The sequence below is a fragment of the Antennarius striatus genome, chromosome 18, assembly GCF_040054535.1.
Source record: "Antennarius striatus isolate MH-2024 chromosome 18, ASM4005453v1, whole genome shotgun sequence".
Classification (NCBI taxonomy): domain Eukaryota; kingdom Metazoa; phylum Chordata; class Actinopteri; order Lophiiformes; family Antennariidae; genus Antennarius; species Antennarius striatus.
In genome coordinates this window covers 7,488,113-7,509,781 of record NC_090793.1, presented here as the reverse complement: position 1 = coordinate 7,509,781, position 21,669 = coordinate 7,488,113, and the positions used below count along the sequence as shown (strand labels likewise).

Here is a 21,669-nt window from a genome sequence, read left to right as displayed (position 1 = left end):
TTATTAGACTACTTAATGGCTACCTCCTCTTTGTATTTCACCCTTGCGTAACCGTTATCACGGTTACGCAAAAAGTTGTAAAGGAAGAAAATTCCCCTGACCTTTTTGCTCTGTTTTTTTTTTTTTGCTTGTAAATTCCTTTTTCCCCTCCCCTCTTCATTTTTTCAGGTAAACACTTCTTCATTTGATTGTCGGATAACCCAAAATGTAAATGTAAACAAATGACTGAGCTCTGTTTATCCTGCCAATGTGAAATGGATTATTTTCCATTTCTCTCCCTCCTGCTCTCACCTCCTGCCCACTCTCCCTTCCTCCCCCAACCCTTCATACTCTAGACAGAATGTGAGGGCTGAGCTTCACCTCAATGCTCCTCAACCTCCCTGCCTCTCAGCCTGGTTCACGCTCCACTGACCAGGGCTAGGGGTGCCTGTGCCGCATTATCAATTACCGGCCACAGGCACACACTGTTCCTGACAGACCCAAGGGAGAGGTACTCCACACAGAAATTCCTGCAATGAAAGATGGGGTTGAGGAGGGGAAGCATTTCCATAGCCCCAGACCAGAGTCCTGCTCCTAATTCAGTTCATGCATTTAGGAAACAAATGCAGAAGGGAACTCCATGGATTCTTTTTTAATGCATGCTTCCAGCTTCCAATTCATCTTTGTGAGGCATCGTCTCTGTAAGTTGGAAGAACCTTCTTTGGGGGCAAATTTTAGTTCTACATATATGATAAAATGATTATTTGTACGAAACAAATTCTCATGACATTTCCAAAAGGGGAAATAAAAGAGTCTCCTGAATTTCCCAAAGGAGATACGGTAAAAGTATATGTGCATATTTATGTGCATTTGTGTGTCCTAGAAGCTATTATGTGAACAGCCTGTCAGACACAACGTGGTGTGCCTGTAAAAGGGTGAGGTTCAGCCCAATGAAGCACTGCCATCCCCTCCAACTGCGCCCAGCCACTGTCACCCTGGGACGATGATGCTGACAGTGATTGGTGACTGTGTCCTGCGCTCCTCTCTCCTCCCTCCATCTCTCCCATCCCTTGCTCCTGTGCTCCACTTTTATCTGGCCCCACTTGCTGCCCCTGGCTTTTAATGCAGAGCTCGGGTCACCATTAATCAAAGTCAAAGCCTGCTAGTGTCTGGCTGAGAAAGAGAGAAAGTAAGAGACAAGGAGGGACGGAGAGGATGAGGGAGACAGGGAGAGAAAAGGTGGACAGGGGTTTGAGAGAAATAAAAAAAAAATTAAAAACTTCTTTACTTGATTAATCTGCTGTGGAATACAAATGAGGTGGAGCATTGTTTTTCATGTCTAGCACAGATCTGAGCCTGTTTCCACTGTAAGGTCACCTCAAGTCATATGATATGATGAAGTGTCAACACCTCATGTGCTTGAAAGAGTCCTACAGTAATTTTGCATTAAACTTGCATGAGATTAAAATTAATTATAGACAGATTCAGAGGCATCCTTATTGTGAATATCCTGTGGGGGTCGAACGCCCAAAATGCAGGATCTTATATTCTCCATCACACAACTCACCAGCACAAAAGTTTTTTTTGTGTGAAACCTAACAGCCTTCAACAAAAATACACTAGTAAAGTTCTTCTAGAGCCTCTGGAGATGTTACACCACTGTTTTCACTGGCTGGGAAGTTTTTTCCATCACAATCAGGAAAGCTTAATATTTATGAGTGTGAATAATAACTTGTGTTTTATGCTGTGTGTGTGTGTGTGTGTGTGTGTGTGTGTGTGTGTGTGTGCTCGCATGTGTGTGTATAAGTGTATGAGAGTGAATTGTGTTTGTCTTGGGATCAGCAAAAAGCCACCATAGTGAAGGAATCATGGTTGTCTTGTTTCTCGGTTACTTCTGGGGGGAAAAGGAAAGAGGAAGAGATGGCAGGTCTGCAGGCCATCTGATGATGTGAAGAAAAGCATGACCTGTGTGAAATGTGCCAAATTAATTTGCACAAAGCACAGTGTGGTGACATGTCACTCATGGGCTATGCCGTAGATGAACAGACATACGGAGCAACAGACATACACACAGACACACACGCAAACACACCTTCTTCATATAGCTATTGTTTTTTTGTTTTTTTTATTGCTTCATAAACAGTACATACTGTATATGTAAATGAAAATTTAAAATGTGTTCAATGTTACATGTTCAATGTACAACTTGTGTTTTATATGTTGGTCTTTCAAAAGTAATAATGCGGTTAAACAATAAAAAAATTGTATATATGGAAAATGAGTGAATTACCCTGATTGAACCATTATCTGAGAGAGGTAAGGAACTACATTGCACTAAATATTGATAAAATAGTAATGGAGTTAGTAATGAAATATAAACACTACTTTTAGGGATTTTTTTTGTTTTTGTTTTAGACAACTCTTGGATTAATTAACATACAGTGGGTGAAATTGACCCAAAACAGGGGCAACCCTTCAATAACACTAAATATTAATTCTAGATGCTTCCTTCCAGTTTTAATGTGTCCTCCCTGCAGTGAAATTTCCTGACTGCAGTCTGCCATCTGTGATCTTCATGGGCAGTTCTCGCATCTGATTTCCCAGTTTCTGCTGTGCCTCAGCAATCTTCAGTGAAATTATTGGACAGAAGATTCCACTATAATTGGTCAGCTGACCTTGCACCATTCAACTCTGTAGAAAACAAACAAACAAACAAACAAAAAAACCTAAAATAAAAACACAATTACAAATGGCCCCATTCCCTGAGCACACCCACAAGCCAAGTTTTCTCCTATGTGGTGCACTTGAAGTTCGTGCCTGAAGATGAAGGCGTACAATCGGACCATGGAGCATTCTAATGGAGGTCTCAGAGCCCCATATGTGGAGAACAGCCTATAGTCATGTACAGTGCCTCTATTAAAGGCATAGGTTTAACTAGCAGCTTCCCTATCATCAGGGACTCAGAGGGCTCAGCCAGCCATGACTATATGGTAATGGGTTGCTCTCAAACATTATAAAGAGGGATCAGTTTAGCGTCGCAGATTTCTGTCAAGGAACCATGGATGGAATTATTCTCAAAATCACATTATAAGTGAAAGATTCTGAACATAGCTTTTTGTATTAAAGCAGAACTCGTACGCATATCAGCATAATTTCACATCGGCAGAATCACGCAGCAGCTTCTGATTCTCACGATATGAAGTCATCAGATTTGACAAGTGGACTCACATTCATTCAAGTCCACACTTTTATTTTTGCCTGTAGCTAATACCTCAGTTTCTGGGTGCAAGGACAGCATTCAAAATGTAAGAGAATGAGGCATCAAATAAGAGAGCCTGAAGAATTGTCTAAGATGATGAAACTACAAGACACCCGTGCTCTGATACATAAAGACTCAGCAAGAGAAAAGAAACTGAAAGAAGGAAACCCTTGAAAAACAAATGGAAAGACACGGCAGCCAGCAAATCAAAAAGACATAATGAGATGTGTCTTCAATATCCTTCACCAGGCATGTTCGCCTGTAATCTTGATCTGATTTTAAAACGCCACAGAGTGAAGTTCTCTTTAATTCATCTGGTTGTTTGGAAGTCAGTCTGACACGTTCTGATTCGCCCATCCTGCTGAACTTGCCCATAGAAGGCTAAGGACAGCAATGTTTGCATTTCTGTGGGGATAGCTCTCCAAACAGAGCAGCTAAGTGGATTGTTTGTAGATATACTTGGCATTCTGTGGTCTGAGGGACTGTTGGCACACAATCTAGGTCAAGAAGACTCTGCCAGTAAGATCACTGAACTATTGAGCATCAAACATCAGTTCAAAAAGACCATGTAGACTTATGTACTTTATTATCTGAATGCATTGTGTGGTAAAGCACCCCCACACCACCACTCACGGATAGAAGGAATTGTAAAAATGTGAAAAAGATGACAAATCCCCTCTCCTCTGAAGCAGAGGTGTTCGGTTATGTGTTCAAGATGAATTACATCAGAATACATGGCCGCTACGTCTGATTCTCACCACGTTTTACTAGCCATAGCATGACCACTACATAAAATGACCCTTGCGGTAACACTTTTCCACATTCATACATAAAATAGTTATTTTTCAATAGCTAACAAAGATAAATATCACTAAATCCTGGCAAGACATGAATGATGACCTGAGACAGGGCAGTATATAACCTTTGAGTGTATTTGTGTGAGCTCACACATCTCCTAGAGAGCACAAGCCAAGAATGAACTCCTAAATCACACTATTGATCAGTCCTTCCTCCCAGACACACGCTGGGATCGAGGGCAGTTAAATGGCCTCCGAGGTGATTCACACTAAATCCCTCCAACTCCCTCCTCACCTCCATTATTCCCTGCTCTCCTCCTCTCCATCAAGGCTCTCCCTTCCTCCCCTCTCACCTATGTCATCTCATGGCCAATTTGCACCATTACCCCTTTAACAACTAGTGCCTCACTGTTTTCCAGGTAGTCTCTGAGTTTCGCTTAATCTTACGAGAGCCCACACTGAAGTCACGTCAGGTTGGGAAAAAATCCCATTGAGACAAGCACAAACCTTTTCTTTCCTGAGTAATCTGTAATTTAATTTAGAGGTCTTCATTGCTTCAGAAGGTATACAGTATACACATTGCTCATGACAACACTCTACAGTCTCTCTCTGTTTTTTTTTTTATTTTGATAAGTATTAAAAGATGTTTCTCTGTTCGAAAAATGCAGTGTTATTGAAAATCCTCTTAACATGAAACTCTTTTGGATTTTGTGTCAACGTGATTATTTTGTAATTTGACTTTTATGAATAAACGTGATGTTAAAAATCAAAATCAAATCTGTGTGTGTGTGTGTGTGTGTGTGTGTGTGTGTGTGTGTATATATATATACATATATATACACACACACACACACACAGTATATGTATATATTACATTCATGCACACACACACACACGCACGCGCAACGCACGCACGCACGCACGCACGCACGCACACACACACACACACACACACACTGTATATATCTGGGCTCTTCATATGTGATGACATTTTGGGTTGGGAAGAGGAAGATTTCTTGTCAGTCTGAAGGCCACTAAGAAAGACTGAGACGAGAGAAAAAATATATATTTTGTGTTATTTTTTGTGTTATACTTATAAAAGAGTTTGGCCAAAAAATGTTTTAACAAAGATGCACGGTCTTTACAGACCAAGTGAATTTGATTAAAAAAACCTATATAAATGTACTTGCTATTTATTTTCAGAATAATAAGTAGAGAAACATCCATGCGTGTTATTTGAGAAAAGGACATGTAAAATGGAAAATAAATAAGAGGGTATGTTGATTAATTATTATTTCCTAAGCAACCATATTACTTATCTCCTCCATTATCCTTTTTAATAGCTGCTGAGTACAAAGCACATGACTGCCTTGAATGGCAGAGCCGAGAGGGATTTAGAGGAGACTGCAAGCAGAACACCCTTTAACTGAGCCACATTCCTCTAGAAATAATGAACTCCACTGTCAGAATCAGGAAAAAAAAAAAAGAAATATTCCAATACTATTTGATCTGCATGCTTTAATGTGCAGTTTCATGACAAACACCCTTCAATTTAAAGTTTAAATCTAAATCTAAAAGATAATTTATTCAATGTGAAATTGTTTAAAAAAAATATCAAACTCTCCCTGATATCTTTGCACCTGTGTAATCGGTGATCATGTGGAACACAAACAAATGAATCTGTCTACTTCGCTGGCAGTCTTGGCTCTTGCCACGACTTGCCATGTGGTAAAATTAGGGTTGTGCATTGTTAGTTTGTTTAGTCCAAACAGTGCCATCCTTTGTTTCAGTCTCACAGTGCTCAAATTGTCATTTAGATGCATCAAAAACTCACAATTCCACAGGGTCTCTACTGTGGGGATGTTATTTCACTGCTTTGAAGGTTAATGGAAGGATATTTATATACATAATGTACAGTCTGCACCAGTTTCATGGATATGAAAAGAAGAAAGTATGCATTCATTTGGAATAGAACACTTCCTGTTGCTAATTCATGTAAACATTTTTGGTGCCTTTTTACACCACCTGTCCCAGACTTTTCTCTGAAACAGAATAAACAAACAAAAGCATTTCAAAAATTGCATTGAGTTTTATTTTCTAATGCAATTGTCTTTGTGAACTCTAAATAGAGTCCTACATTTTGAAGTGTGCGTTTGGGGTTTTGCTCTGAAATACAATGTCAAGATTAATCTTTACTGGGTTCTTCTGGCCCTTCAGAGGCCTACAAATGAAACCCCCAGTCGAAACTAGGAACAGTGCAATTACCTGGCTACAAAAGGCTGCACTGGGCTGGACATAGGCCTGGCAGATTTCTGGTAGACACCTCATTACTGGAGCGGACTTCAACAATAGATCTGGACATTACTGCTTCTACATCTATTTGTAAAGTGTGCTATTAGGCTGTCAAATGGGGACAGTCAGCAACATCAGGCCACCCTGATAATCAGACCTATTTACTCTATCATTTTCCTCTCCTTCACTGTCACAGTCTAGCGTTCTAGTCAAGAAAGAGGGGTCTCGTGTTCTCCATTTGCCTCTCTTTCCATCCCACTTGTGCCCTGATTCACTGTCAGACAAAGACTGGTTCACCTGGTCATTACATTGTTCTGAGAACCCTCATAATCAAATGTGCCCTCCACTAAATGAAAATACTCGAGATAAACCCTGTTCTATTTCTATGGTCTGAGAGATTAAAGTAAAATAAGTATCCAATTAAAGTAGCTTGTTCATTAGTCATTCACTTGATTTGATATGAGTTGTGAAACATAATGAAAAATCATTGTATTTGGCTATGTATGCTCAAAAGAGATGAGTTAAAAAAAGTTACAACCAATGCTATAGGAGCTAAAAAATGTTAAACAAAAGGTGGAGACAGTATGTTATCGTAAATACGATTTAATTCCATTTTGAAGGGCTAACGGTGTGTTGATTCAAACAAATTTCAATCAAAAGAAATTGAAAAAGTGGAGAAACTACTTCCTGAGCTGAATAATAACTCAAGATGCACATTTAGAATTGAATGCTACTTTGTTACGAACATATTCTCATCTCAAATATGGAATTTTTCTAGTTAAAGCCATAAGGAGGGGTTATGCCTACTGAATTCAAAGATTCACCAAGGGTTTAGTGCACCCTGAAAATATACAAAATATTTTCTTAGCTGAGCAGACCCAACAGCAAACCTCCAGAATCGAGTGACTAAAAGAAAAAAAGTTAGTCTTGAAGAACTAATACATTATTGTCTGCTTATTTAAACTGATTTCCTAACAAGTCAAATCCCTCCACGTCTACAGCACTGACATGTGACTTCATAATTTCAGCTCAGCATTTTAATATCGAAAACTTATCACTTATAGTGTGGTGTTTCCCAGGGGAGCTGCCTTAGCCCACTGTTCTTCATTTATCAATAATGTGTTTTATGGTTTGGATGAATGCAGTGCTGCTCTATTTGGATAGTGTGTAACTATGTGTTTCAAGCTAGCTGGCTGATACTGATACAAAAGACACAACTACCGGTTGAGAGGACGTGAGAACATACTTATACTGACCAATGGTAATTATTGATGGCAAGTTATTCCACTAATAATGTTGACAAGATTTGCTTATTACCAAAAGAATCATTTGTTTGTCTCAATTTTCATGAGCTGATGTCATGAGATAAATAAAATTATTGATTGATAATAGTAGGAACACAACGGGTAGAGGGATATCATGCATTAATCACTGGCCAGTCGTCGCCCATTCAGCCTCATAGTTTCATCAGCCTCATCAATCTCAGCAGCCGCAACCGCCACAACCAGTGTCCCCACTCCACAGGGGGATATATATCTTTCCCTTGCTCGGGGGCAGATACCTTCCTATCACAATCTCCGTAAAGAGTGCAAACACCAAAGAATTTCTGAAAATAATTAGCTTTCGCAATGTTTTATTACACACAATTATTTTTACTTCATTCAATTATCTTTCCTGAAATAAAGTTAAACTAGCACCGTGGCTACCAGTCACATCCATGCTCTGAACCTCTCCAGTATTAATTCAATTGACAATCTCATATTGTTCACCACATTGCAAATCCACTTCATATCTATTAGGTTTAATACTTTTTTGTTTGCAAGTCAAAGATCACAAAGAAGAGGGTGAAAAATAAAGAAAAAAAAAATCCTCGACCTGTTATTTCCATCAGGGCTCAGATTCAATCACAGGTACAGATGGATGATGAGATGAGAACACGTACAAATGCAGAGAGACAGAGAAAGAGAGAGAGAGAGAAAGAGTGAAAGGCGACAGGATGAAGGTCATTTTAATTTTTGGAATGACATCACAGGAATAGTCAGAGCCAGCACATATATACACACAAACAATGAGGATGGATCGAGATAGTATGAGTAAACAATATTTCAGCATGACCTGAAAACAGCAGCTGGGCATGCATCTATCTCTGGTCTGACTCCTCCAATGTGACCTTAAAGTATTGAACAGCAAACATATTTTTGGATAGGTGTTACACAACACTGAAGTTAAGAGCTGCAGTTCTGTTTTTCTCCTCCAGGGTGTTGTAAGGTGAGTTAATATTTTGACTTCATGGAATTCATCAAGCATTAAAAATAGAAAACAAAGACGACCAGCAAAAGCAACATCAGTAAAATGAAAATGCATAGCTTGTCTCACATTCCACCACATGTTACACCATGACTGGTCATCTTGCATATGGCCAGCCTAAGGCTATATAATATTACTACAGCTGAAATTTAGAAACACTGTGTTAGGCTCCTCGGTGGAATTTGATTTTTCTCCCCTGTGCTGTGAAAATTCAAATGGCAGCGCATTTTCTGACCTCCTCTCTCAGCATTCGAAAATTCTAGATGAGATTCAATTGCTATTTTCATCTGAGACTTGTGCAGAGCTTGACTAGGTCTGTGACCCTCAGTGTTCATGTGCACAAGAAATCACAAAGGCCTCACCACAGCTGATCCAGGAGCAGAGATCAGGGAAGATCACACATTTAGGAATAAAATTTCAAGACATGGCTTTGGATCATTTTTGGGTAGTTTCGTAGAAGGAGTTCCCGACAGTTTCAGCCAGTGTTATTTCTATCCTGTTACCATTTTTGAGAATTTATTTCTTGAAAACTGCATTTTCAAACCCAACTTAGATTAAGAATATGGACAGGAAGTTGCTGAGGGTGATGGACCACGGGATACTTGGGTGAAAAACAGGTTTCCCACTGATAGAAAGTCACATTTGTCTGCCTAAACAACCACTTATTATGTATGTGTGTGTTTGTGTTCATGTGTTTCTGAATACATGTCAGACCAACTTGAGTTTCTGCATACTCAAAAAGGTTGAGAAACACTGTATAGTTCAAAATGTCTGTTGTCAACTAATGTAAGATAAATGCAAGAAAGAAACAACGGCTTGTGACTCATGCTTAATATTGAATGTCATTTGGAAAATGACAGAAATAGCGAGCAATTAAGTCAAATTTATTCTGTCATGGGGTTTGTCAAGAAATCAGGATAGTGTCGCTGTATAAACATGAATATTCAAAAACATTTTTCGACTGAGCTGTGGTCGTCTATGAAGTCAGAAGCACAGAAAAAAAAGACGAGAAGACTTCCTGAGTAGTGTTTATATCAAAACAAAGCCTAATTAAACAAAGACCAAAGAAAAACAACAAAGAAATGTGTCAGTCTGTGAAACAACCAGCTTCCAACAACAGATGTGAAGCTCAAAGAAAGTGATCTCATGAGTCACTTGTGTTGGTTATGGAGGGGCGGATACCTTTATCAATGCTGAAGAGTAACAATTCCTGGAAAGCTCACAGGAAAATGCAAACATCGACTCATTTCTATGATCGGACATGATTTGTTTACAGAGGAAACAGGGATGGTGCAGCGACCTGCACTTCTACAAATTGTAACCTACTGTGTCATGGGTCTAGACTCCACTAAAATTTCTATAGTTTTATTATGAAAATGACTATGATTTAAGAATGGGATACTTAGTGAAGGAGCACAGAAGTATAACTCAAATGGCTGGAGGAGAAATAGTAGCAGACCTGAAGTCAGTTGAGCCACAGAAGGAGAGTGAAATGCACATTGCTCAAGATGATATAGCGTGGAGGTGCATTCATATTTCTGCAACCTTAATGGAATTTCAATGTATGTGACCTGAAATAAGGGTGGAAGGAACCGACTTTGGTCGCAACAAGGATATAACTTAAAAAAAAATACATGAAAGAATAAATGACAAGGATGACGGTGAAGATTTGAAAAAATTAATATTCACAAACGCCACGTCTACATTATCATAATCATCTTTAGAAAAAGCCACAGCAATCACTTACCAGCCTGGTTGGTGGTGATATCTATGGAGACATGCTGAGCAGGGTAGGGACTCTTATTGCTGACGCCATTGACCGCCTGTATTTCAAAGCTGTAGAGGGTGTGAGCCCATAGGTTGCTGATGAAAACCTTGGTTTCTGTCAGACCTAACTGTCGAGGGACAAAGTCCACATTTTCGTCGCAGTGAGAGCAGGAGCGCCGATCGGCCCGACACTTCTTGCAAACTATGTTGTAGACAACGTCGTCACGGCCGCCCGTCTCCCTGGGAGAATGCCACTCGAGGATGACGGAGGTTTCATTGACGATGGAGATCACGTTCCTTGGGCTGGATGGAACACCTGTAGACAAGCATAAGAAGAAAGATGTGAGCCAAAAGCTGCTGTAATTATTGGGAAAAAAAAACCTTGTTTTTCAAGAAAAGTGCCTCCTGATTTACAAATCTGGTTACCGTTAGGGGCAATTTACTCAATTCAAATCCTAGTAATAAATATAAAGGTTGTTTAAGAGCAATTGTCTTTTTCTTTCTAAAACCACCTTCAGCACAATTGGAATGCTAATTTCTTTCACTTACAACAAGTGAGATCACACAGACAAACCTTTATTGTCTATCAAATGCTAGTTATTTAGAAAAAGTCGCTGCTGCATGTAGTAATCAAGTCACTCAGGAGATCTACACTCCCATTCACTTCCTTATAGCCCACAGCTGGAGCAGAACTTCAAAGATGTTATTCAGGAAAAAATCAAGAAATAATAAAAATGTTTTGCTCGATTGATGGCTTCATGTTAGGGTGTAGAAAAGCAGCTTTTCAGCCTCTCACAAGTGCAGCGTAATTATATGGGAGCTGAAATCTCGTCAAAACAGTGGAGAAATTTGCTTAGCTGAGTCTCAGTGTCCCTCCGGCTGTTTGGAGGCAGCTCCTCCTTTTCAGAAACCAGACGCTGCTGATAAAGAGGCTTTCCAAAGCCCTGAGTTGCTGCTTGGGATAAGTGAGGCAGCCCTGCAGAGCTGATCTGGTCCCAGTTCCTAAAGCCTGACCTGAATCATTAAAGGACAAGTTTAACTGACCTGCTATTATGTCCATGGGTCCTACAGAACTAAAAATGTATTACATTATGGCCTTTCCGGAATTAGCTGCATAACTACACTTTCTCCCCCTCTCCATTTATCCTTGAAAAAAATATGAGAAGACCAATATGAACTTTTAAGAATGTTACAATAAACACGGTAAGCTTTCCATTTCTGTGGGCACAGGGTAAATAGGTACCTCAGTCAACACAGACACAATTAGTATCTGTGTGCTGCAACGCCATCTGGGATAGCCCTGGGGAGCTTGGACAAAGTGGCCGGACATAAAAGGGTGACGGGAACTGCACTGTTTCAACTACGAGCTCAGAGCTCTGCTCTGGGCCTCAGCCACAACAAGGTCACCAACAGGGAGGGCGTGACTTTCATTGATTATTATGGTTTTGCAGAGGAAAGCTAGTGCCCCACATAAATGGTCAAATGGCACATCATTTGGTCTTCAGATGCCTCTACATTCTAGGGTATGTGGTGGGCAAAACATGCTCTCTAGGGGAACTGGTACCAAATTTAATTTTTTCCTTTGGGACTGAACATAAGGTACTCACTATACTCGCATCTTCTATATCATCCATCAAACTTGCCCCAAAACTTACAATGCCGGGGAAAACACAACTGCTCAAGTCTAAAACTGAATGTGATTAACACACATGCCCAACCTACTTGTTCCTGTGTATTTATTTCTGTATCGATGTGTTTGTACAACAGTGGGAGAAATACCAAATATTTTCTGGTGGAGTTGTGAAACAAGCATCCTTCATCCCAATTAGAACCAAGCTCCACATGTGCAGGGATGGCACAGGAAATCAGATGTGACTGCCACTTAACCAGTGATTTGCAGACTATTACTGCAGCCAGTGGCTGTTTTAATCTGCCATAGGATTTAATTTGTTGGGAACGTTAGTTACAGGCTCTCAGCTGGCGTTCGTTTAGCTATGCCAGTCACATTTGTTTGTGCTCTTACACGAGTTGATTTCACTTAAGTAACAGTGGAAAATCAGCATCTGAACACAACTGCATGAGCTCTTTTGGAGAAGATATTTATGGTGGCACAGTAAGGCCTCTATTTTAATGGTGAAATTTCAAAGTACACTGCAGAGTGTTTGGCCATTTGCGCAAGGACAATGAAGTCAAATCAATATGCTTGTTATTTTTGCTTCAATAGGGTGATGTAAAAAGGGCTCATGTAGGGTTGGATGTAATGACAACCAAATAAACAGAAAAGTGTAGAAAGTGAGGATGCAATTCCAATAGGAAGAGCACAGTAAGAATTACATAGAAACAAACAGGCAGCCAGATGATGGATTTGTTTTCAGCTACATATGTGGAGGTGGCAAATGTCTAGACAATTAACTGGATAGGAACTCTACGGTGCAGTTACTTAGCAAACAATGAAGACTCTCGGTCTGTTCAAAGTGTGTACTCAGTTAGATTTGCTTTGCTTACAGGAAATAGTCAAAGAACAGCCTCTGTAAATTGGTTACGCGGTTAAATCAACAAACAATAAACCATAATAATCCTGTTTGCATGGCAACCAAATTATTGTCACAAAAATGACTTGATGATCACATTCCAAAATGAGTGTTTATTTTTAGACCATCATGTTGTTTTCTGCTCTTCAAATTCATAGAATGCCCATCTTGTTGCGGCACACTTCTTCTGAAAAGCAGCATAGAAAAACAAAGCAAATGGACAAAAAGCAATTTCAAGGTCAAGAAACTTCCAATATGCAGTTTCTGTGCTCACACCAGTCGTGGCAACGGCAAAACAAACAAAGGTGTTCGCCGGCTTTAAAGATGTGCATGTGAGTTGGGTGAGGCTGCAGTGGATCTTTGTGTCTTTAACCCATCCGGACAACTAAAAAACCAAAGCCCTCATGAAATGCATCAGATTTATACGACAATATAAGAAGTGATAAATTACATCAAGTGCACAAATTATGAAGAACTCATAGGGATTATATGAAATGAGGCTCACAGACCTTTCATAGCTGCCCTGTTTGTGCCACCTGGATCGTAAAAGCCCACAGTCCAGCTTAGTCCCTTAGCTGCTAATATACAGACTGCCCCAGTGCCCAAAATAAACACGTCTGCACATTGTTTACTCATCCACCCTTTGAATGGTCTGAGGCCGACATTTCTCCTCTTTCAAACTGTTTGTTTTTATGATGTGAAACGGGCCTCGAGGGACCAACAGAAGGTCCCTGTGTGGAGATACTGATCACAGCCAGAGGATCTGCGAGGGAGAAAGATGGGCTGTGTGGGTTGGTGAGACATGAAATAAAACATGTTATAAGGACTAATGCAGTCTGGCTGAGAAACTGAGGGAGTTGTAGACAGTGTGTGTGTCTGCGTGTGTGTGAGCATGGCTTACAGCTCTGGAGGGTGGAGATTGGGGGGGAGGGCATACATCTGCAATGACTTGTCTGAGCATGCCTGCACAGAAATACTTCTTTAATTGACTAAAGCACCATCCACACACATATGTAAATGTTGATTTACAGCAACTTTGCTTCAATACAGATAAAGAGGCATTTTCGAACATGCACACACACACATGCGTGTGTTAGTATTCTGTCCTGTTGGCCAGGAAATTCGAGATGCTGGCAGAAGCACCCTCAACTAGCTCCTTACCTGATGTGAAAAAGGAATAAAGAAAAAGTGGTAAACTTGGAGAAATAAATAAACTGAAAATTGTATGCACTTTCATGGTTCACTCCTCTTTGTCTTTGAAAAGAATACAAGGAGAGAGGAGAGGTGGTGAAGAGTCAAGCAAAGAAAGAAAATGTCTCAATTGAATAATGGCAAGAAAAAAAAGCAGATAAACCCTTTCAGTCTGGAATTTTGATGGTTTTCTTGTGTTGTGAGGCAGAGACAGCGTTTCACTGCCCTTGAGAAGATCCCCAAGGGGACAGGGACGGGCCACAGATTACAGAGTACTGAGCAAGAGCCACAAGATTCTAGACCAATGTGGTATGGATCACGGATGTAGAAAGTCGTCAGAACCATTTTATTTTCTGTCTCATAACCTGTATTTATGTTCATTCAATTGAATTCTTAAGATGGAACGGTCAGTGGTGGTTTCACAGATATATCCATATACAGCCTTTTTAAAAAAAATATTTTAATGAACATGTTGTATCTCACTGGGATGTTCTTGTATCCTATATTGATGTGGGCTACGTCCAGAACTTCCCAAGACAGCTTTTCCAATCCAATCATTCTAAATTCTTAGTCTGACACCACCTACCTGCTTTATTAACAGATCTGTCTATGTCTGTGCTTCTTCCCTCCAATCAGTACTTCGATTTCCTCACAATTCCTTGTACTAGGACTCTCTATCACTGCATGTATTCTCAGCTATGGAACAATCAGTGCTGGTTTCACCATTTAACTCACCTCACTTACCACTTGTCAGTCTTCTATTCTGACTCACACATTGAGAAGTCCACTTGCCTATGTTGACAACCCCATTACCAACCATTCTCATATGTACAAGATATTTCTTTTTCAAACATGGACACCCATAGTGAGGGAGAATGGGGCTTGGAATCTAAAGAAGGTATGGGTGGGGGTGGGGGGTGCAATGGAATGCTAACCACTGTCCCAATGCCCCTTATGCTAGATAGTGAAGCAGAGAGGAGTGGGCTTCACAGTGAGGACGAACCCTTGGTGATACTCCCCTCTGGCGAGGCTGGAGTCAGTTTCAGCTAGAGAAAAAAATGGGATAAAGGAGGGGTGGGAGGTAGAGGGGTAGTCTGAAATACATCCCTGACTTGTAACATCCCTGAGGGGGAAAAAAGTGGTTGTATTGCATGAAGCCCCCCCACTGACAGAGCCAGGCACTGGACAATCCATCAGCAAGCTAATCAGACTGATCTGGAGCACACAGGGACCCTCGCCTGTGATGTCAGAGAATACTGCTAAAGCTAAAGCTTCTTCTGCAACAGATTGGCCTGATTTAAGCTTCTCTAGTAGCACTCTTATTAGCGCCTGAAATATTAAAGAGATTCTCACTGGGATGATCTCACTGTCCCCCCTACTGACATCTAGGGCAACCTGCAGCTACTGTATGGTTGAATGTTCAGAGAAGGCTTTTGAATTCACTGCTGCAAAAGAATTCTTAAACTGAGGAGGAACAGAGGTTGCTTTCAGATGTTAAATTTAAAAGAGGTGATGAAAAACAAAATTCTCAGCTGGATATTTTTAAAGTGCAGTTTACAAAGAAATTGAATAAAGTTTCAACTGAAGCTGAACTTCTTTAACTCAATTAACAATTTAGTACTTCTCATGTATCTTATTAATCAAAATATATCTAAATGAATGAAACAAAGAAACTTAGCACGAGTTAAAAAAAAAAAGAACGTACAAAACTGACATAGGGAATAAAACTATAGAGGAAAAACGCTGCATAAGATATACTTGTAAAGTTAGCACCAACCATAGAGATCTGTTTGAGAAGTTCCACTGGGGCATGGGGAGAATTCAAGGCCTGGAGATAGAGGCAGATGCAATGCTTGGCGGAGCATTCACTAATTCACCAGAGAGCTATGCAGCATACCATGGAATGGTGGAGAAAACTCAGGGTGAGAGTGGTTTCCGTTCCTTTGAGAAAAAACAAAAACTACAGGTGCGGTCGACTGCATTTGGGAACCGTTCAACCAGCCAGTGAGACAGCCGTGAAGCACTGGAGCTCCCTTAAAGCACTTAGAGTTATAAAAGGAAGCATTACAACATATGTGCATGCAGTGCACGTCGTAGCAGTGAAGGCTACCGTATGCTGCTGCTAAACGATAAGGAAAGGAGTGTGGTCCTGAACTCCTTGCTGAGGCCAATTAGCCAGGTCTATGTGAATAAATCAGGACTAAATTAATATACAACCTTACCAATACCGCTTCATCGGCTGCTGCAGTGAGAAGAACAAACCATTAAGATGCTCCCCGGTGACGGCAAAGGGAGAGCGGTAAACAAACTTTTTGGGGTCTATTAGTTCTCTCCTTCTGTGTAACTGTGTGTCAGCAGGGTTTGACAGGAAGGCTTAGCATATTGCTTTTACATCATATTCAGATAGTTCTGATGCCGTGGGAGGCCTTATTGGATCTCAAGCGGATAGCGGCAGGGTAGTGTCAAAGCTTCGCAGCATCTGCCTGAGTAATTAGGACTTCAGGGGACGATACCAGACGGAGGGAATGCACAACAGCAACAGACAGGCAGAGAAGGGACAGAAAGGAATGTCATTGGTGCAGCCTTGGAGACACCAAAGATTGGAAAGCCTGCATTATGATCATTATGACCGTATTAAAGAAAGGTCTCATCTCTGTCACAAGACATATAATATCTTCTATGAATGGTGCATTCAAAGTTGTTATGGATAAATGTTTTGAATAAATGCTTCTTATGGTTGCTTTAACCATAAACTCACTTGTGCAGGGTCTATCCGGCGGATCAGCATCGCCACGGTAATAGCCGTTACGGCACACGCAGAGGGTTGCAGCCTCAGCTGTGGAGCGGCTGTTTGGAGGGCACTGTAGACACAAGCCTGGACCCTGGGTTGACTTGAAGGTACCAGGCGGACATGCTGGGAAAACAGAAAAATACCATGTCAGAAAATGAATGAAGAAAAATATAAATCCACAACCTGGATGCCCTGTGTGAATCAAGCATCTGGTTATAATATGTCAGCTAGAAGTAGTTTCACTACAGTTTCGGTAGATTCAGTTCTTCACCTACCAGCACAACTAAGACCAAGCCCATGCTGTTCAACACATAGGACGTGGATGTGGTTTCCGGACATTGAGGTCTCATGATTATTACAGGCCAAAAGAGCGTGGGATCACAGGAGTTGAACTCACTTTTTAGTGATAAACACGCACTATTTCTGATGGAAATTCTATGTGACACAGTCAGAAATATTTTGAGCTGAGGTAATTGTTTAAAGTATTATTTGATTTACATTTTCCCAAGTTACTTCCTCACTGTCCAACTTTCTCCCAGAAGTAAAAGGAAAAGGCTGCAGGCCAAGTTGGTTAGAATATTTGGGAAAATTCTACAAAATATGCAACGAAGGCCAAGGGATTTTGAGCAATTGAATGCTTAACATTATATGGCAAGGACAACTTTACTTATTCTTTACCTGAACTTTCCACCTCCCACACAATTCAGATTAAAATCTGACAAGTAAAGCAATGAAATCAATGTTTGTCAAATTTCTAGTAGCCTGCTAGCTAAATGTCTTCTCCAAGGGACAAAATAGAAAAAACACAGCAGGTAATCATCTATCAGTATTTATGTATATGTCTTGAAAAAAACAACAACAGAAAAAACAAAGCACGGCCAAATGAAATGATTTCATTGGCAGTTTGTGGAGCCTGGGTCGATGTTCTTGAGCCCTAAATTCTAAAGGAGATGGTGGGAGTCAAAGATTATTGTGGCTGATATCATTGCACATAAGTCCAGGCTATAACCTAATCCATTTACCCTCATATCCCAAAAGAATACAAAGCTGAGGAGTGTCGGCACTCTGCAGAAGGATTTACTGACTGTAATAACCATGATAAATGTCTAATATTTTAGCAGGCTTACTGATGGGGGAGGAAGCTGTGGTGCTGCTATACTCCAGAGGTGGAGGGGTTATAAATTTAATGGGACAAGCATCTTACATTTTCTCCAGCTGTATCTATTTGCCTGAGTACAAGACTGTAAAAGCCCGACTGTGGTGGAGAAATCTGATCTTTATTATATTGTGTTTGTCATGGGAAATGTGATGGAAGTATCTGGGCAGTGTGTCAAAAGGGAAAACAAAGTTTGTGCAGCCAGGGCACAAATCAAGAACTAAAGGTTTCATACAAGGTCTGAAAAATCAGGTTAAAAAACCCCTGAAACACCGGTGTTTAAGTTTTTCATATCTTATAACTGCTATTGGATTTGCTTACCACATACTGGTTTTGCTCTAACAGACAAAGAGTCCTCTATTCCAATGCTTATGAAGCACTTACTTAAAGCAATCGTGACCATAGGGTTGGTCCCTTTCCACCTCACTGTTGAGTCAAACAGTCAAGAATTTAGATTTCTGAGTGAATGTTTAAATAAAAATAAATAAATATCTGTGTTCAGAATGCACTGGGAGGTTGGAATGGGCTCACTTGTAAATGTAAATGTAATGTAAATTTAATCAACTTTATTAATCCCGTAGGAAATTGTTAGTCCACTCTAGCACACACTGGTGTGTAAATACAGTGGATATAGGACTGTAACACTCTAACACACACATACAAAAGCGGCTTGTAGTAGGCATCCAGGTTTTGGGGAGGTAGAGCGGCGGGCAGCTCCCTTGTGGTGCACCCTAAATGAGCTGCTTATAAAGGGGATGGCACCTCACATTGCCAGTTAACACATGTCTTGAGACGGTGACCCTCCGGTCCCCAGCCCAAGATTTTGTGAACTAAGCTACTGCCGCCTCCATTTCATTTAGCAGTAAAAAAGGAGAGGCTCCTGTTTAATTCAGCCCTACTCTCTGATGGGCTTTTAATGATGGATAGAAAGATAGAGGGGAAAAATAACAGTTGAAGGAGAAAGAGAAGGCATCAAACAACTCAAGCTTCCACCCCTGACAGCAGCTGGTCAGCCAACACCTCTGGTGGGTCCGACAGATGCACTGGAGACTAACTGACTGACCTCATGTCCAGTCACGCACACACACACACACACACACACACACACACACACACACACACACACACACACACACACACACACACAGGGACAGACCACAACAACCACAAACAAACAGTTTATAATACAACCCGAGGTGCTGAAAAGCAAATCACAGCTGCAGTGCACACGGATATCCCTGTGAGCAAAACACATTGCTATGCTGTGGGTGCTTCAGAGTCGGCTTGAAACTTAAAATGCATGCATGCAGGAATATAACGATTCCTACATGGTTTTGTGAGAAAGTGCAATAAAGGTAGCACTGTTCTATAGGAGTGAGTGAGGCGTTTTAGTGCGTGGGAGTGGACGTACGGGCCCTCTCTTGACTTGTAATAACACATTTCTTGTACAAGAAGATCAACCTCCTTCAAATACGAGAATATTGAGGCTCTTAAAAGTGTTCACTGGCCATATGGGTGTGCGGAAACCAGCTGCACAGCCATTTTATAAAGCAATAACTTCCGAAGATATCACAGATTACAAGACGATAAAGCACAGATCAGAAATTCATTTTCAGAGGGAGAAGGAGAAAGAACTTATGTGTCATCATCTTTGCTGCATAAAATTCATAAATCAAGGTGAGGGAAGGAGCACATGTATCAACATGAACACACAAACACAAACCTATCGCCCTGACTCTTATCCAAAGGGATCCCAATAAATTCACGTGCGCATGTAAGGGTAGGGGCAGAATCCATACTTCGGGTTCCACCCTCAGGTGGTGTTTTTGCAGAGGGACAGAAGGTAGCATTGTTTCTTGTAAATGAGTGAAAAAGAAAAGCAGTGGGGGCAATGCTGAATCAGCTGTCTGTGAGAGGTGCTGCAGAAGTGCCCCAGGGCAAACTTGGAGCGGAAGACTGAACGTGCCCACACTTCCACTCATGTACACATTCTATGAAATGAACAGATACCTTAAGAAACACTCTCACACTGGCAAACAATGTTGCCCTCACCCCCGGAATGGATTTCTTGTACTGATTTACACGGCAACAAGTGTAACCACTGCTGACCCCACTGAATGAAATGGTGCACTCACAATTTCTGTCACCTGACAGGCATATGTTCAACAGGACACTGGGTGAATTATTGCCTCTCCTTGGACCACTGGAGATGCTGAGATCAGCTATATAAGACAGAGGATATTTGATAGGTAGGCAAAAACAAACAGGCACTGACAGCCACACACACACACACACACACACACACACACACACACACACACACACACACACACACACACACACACACACACACACACACACACACACACACACACACACACACTGGACAATACAGGAAGTGTGTTTATCTAGATGATAATTCCTAGGTTCTCTCTCAGAAATGCTAGGATCGTAGCAATAAACTAAGTTACTTAATTAATTATTTAGCTGCTCTCTGATCTTCAATATGGAGTGACAAGGCTGAAGAAAAAGATATGGGCCAAGCCAGAGAGAGAGAGAGAAAGAGAGAGAAATTGATTTGAACAATGTGAGGTAACCCTCAGAGGTCTTGTTCTACCGACAGGCAGTGGTGGGATGCATAGTTTTATACTTCATGAATTTGGAACGAAGCCCAAAGCCTCTCCGCCTGATTTGTGAATATGTAGATTGAAATAGACCAGGAGTTCCTGTCCTGCAGGAAAAAAAATCAGATAGACCCATCACTCAACAAATGAGTTGGTTTTGGGGACAGGAGGGGATAGAACATTAGATCAACAAGCAATTAGACTCCCGAGTAGGAGAATAACCCACAACTGAACTGACTGCATGTAAAAAAAAAAAAAAAAAAAAAACCATCACTCTCTTTCAAGTGGTCTCCATAGACTTCTGTCTGCATTGTTCTCTCCTCTCCTCACATCTCTGCCCTCACATCTTTCTTCATGTCCTGTTGGTAATGAATTGCTTTCCCCTCCCACCTTTTCTCTCTTTGCTACTTTCTTGACCTGATTGACAGTCTTGAATCTCCCTCTCTCTAGCTTACTGTGGTTAGCATAAGAGGCATGACACTAGTTGATCACTGCTCACAACTCATCTCAGCTCAACTTACCTTATGTCAGCTGACAAACCTGACCAGGAGAGATGGAATGGTGATTTTGTCACTGTCAATCAATGTCCCAACAAGTATTCTTCTGTCTTCTTCAGATTAATGACAATGAAAATCCCACTCTGAGTAATGGTTTCTTAACAGCATGTCGGCCAAATATGTAGAGCAAATGCCAAATTTCAACAGTCTTTGGACAGGTTTCTTCTTTTGGCAGAGCAGTGATGTATTGATTGTTGAGGACAGGTGCTAAATGAGAAGGTCAGTACTATGACCTGGTCTCTGTTAGCAGTTATTAACAATGGCTAACAGACAGAGTTCAGAGTCTTCTTCAGAGAATACTACCAGTAAGCAATGCATTTGCTGAGTGTATCATTTAGTAACACAAGTAATATGTCATAGGTGGGGCACACATACACTTTTCAAGTAAGTTGCATGTACAGTACTCAGAATATACAGT

General features: G+C 40.8%; 1 protein-coding gene across 2 annotated transcripts in view; it reads right to left on the bottom strand.

Moving 5' to 3' along the window:
* The window catches only part of LOC137611953 (ephrin type-B receptor 1-B), a 168,561-nt gene that overhangs the window by 48,190 nt on the left and 98,702 nt on the right, over nucleotides 1–21,669 (bottom strand). For both annotated transcript variants that reach the window (XM_068340180.1, XM_068340181.1), the window contains exons 4-5: nucleotides 16,882–17,037; nucleotides 10,382–10,717 (exon numbers count right to left, since the gene is read on the bottom strand). In XM_068340180.1, the coding sequence (XP_068196281.1) occupies nucleotides 10,382–10,717; nucleotides 16,882–17,037 (492 nt within the window). The remainder of the gene's footprint in view (nucleotides 1–10,381; nucleotides 10,718–16,881; nucleotides 17,038–21,669) is intronic.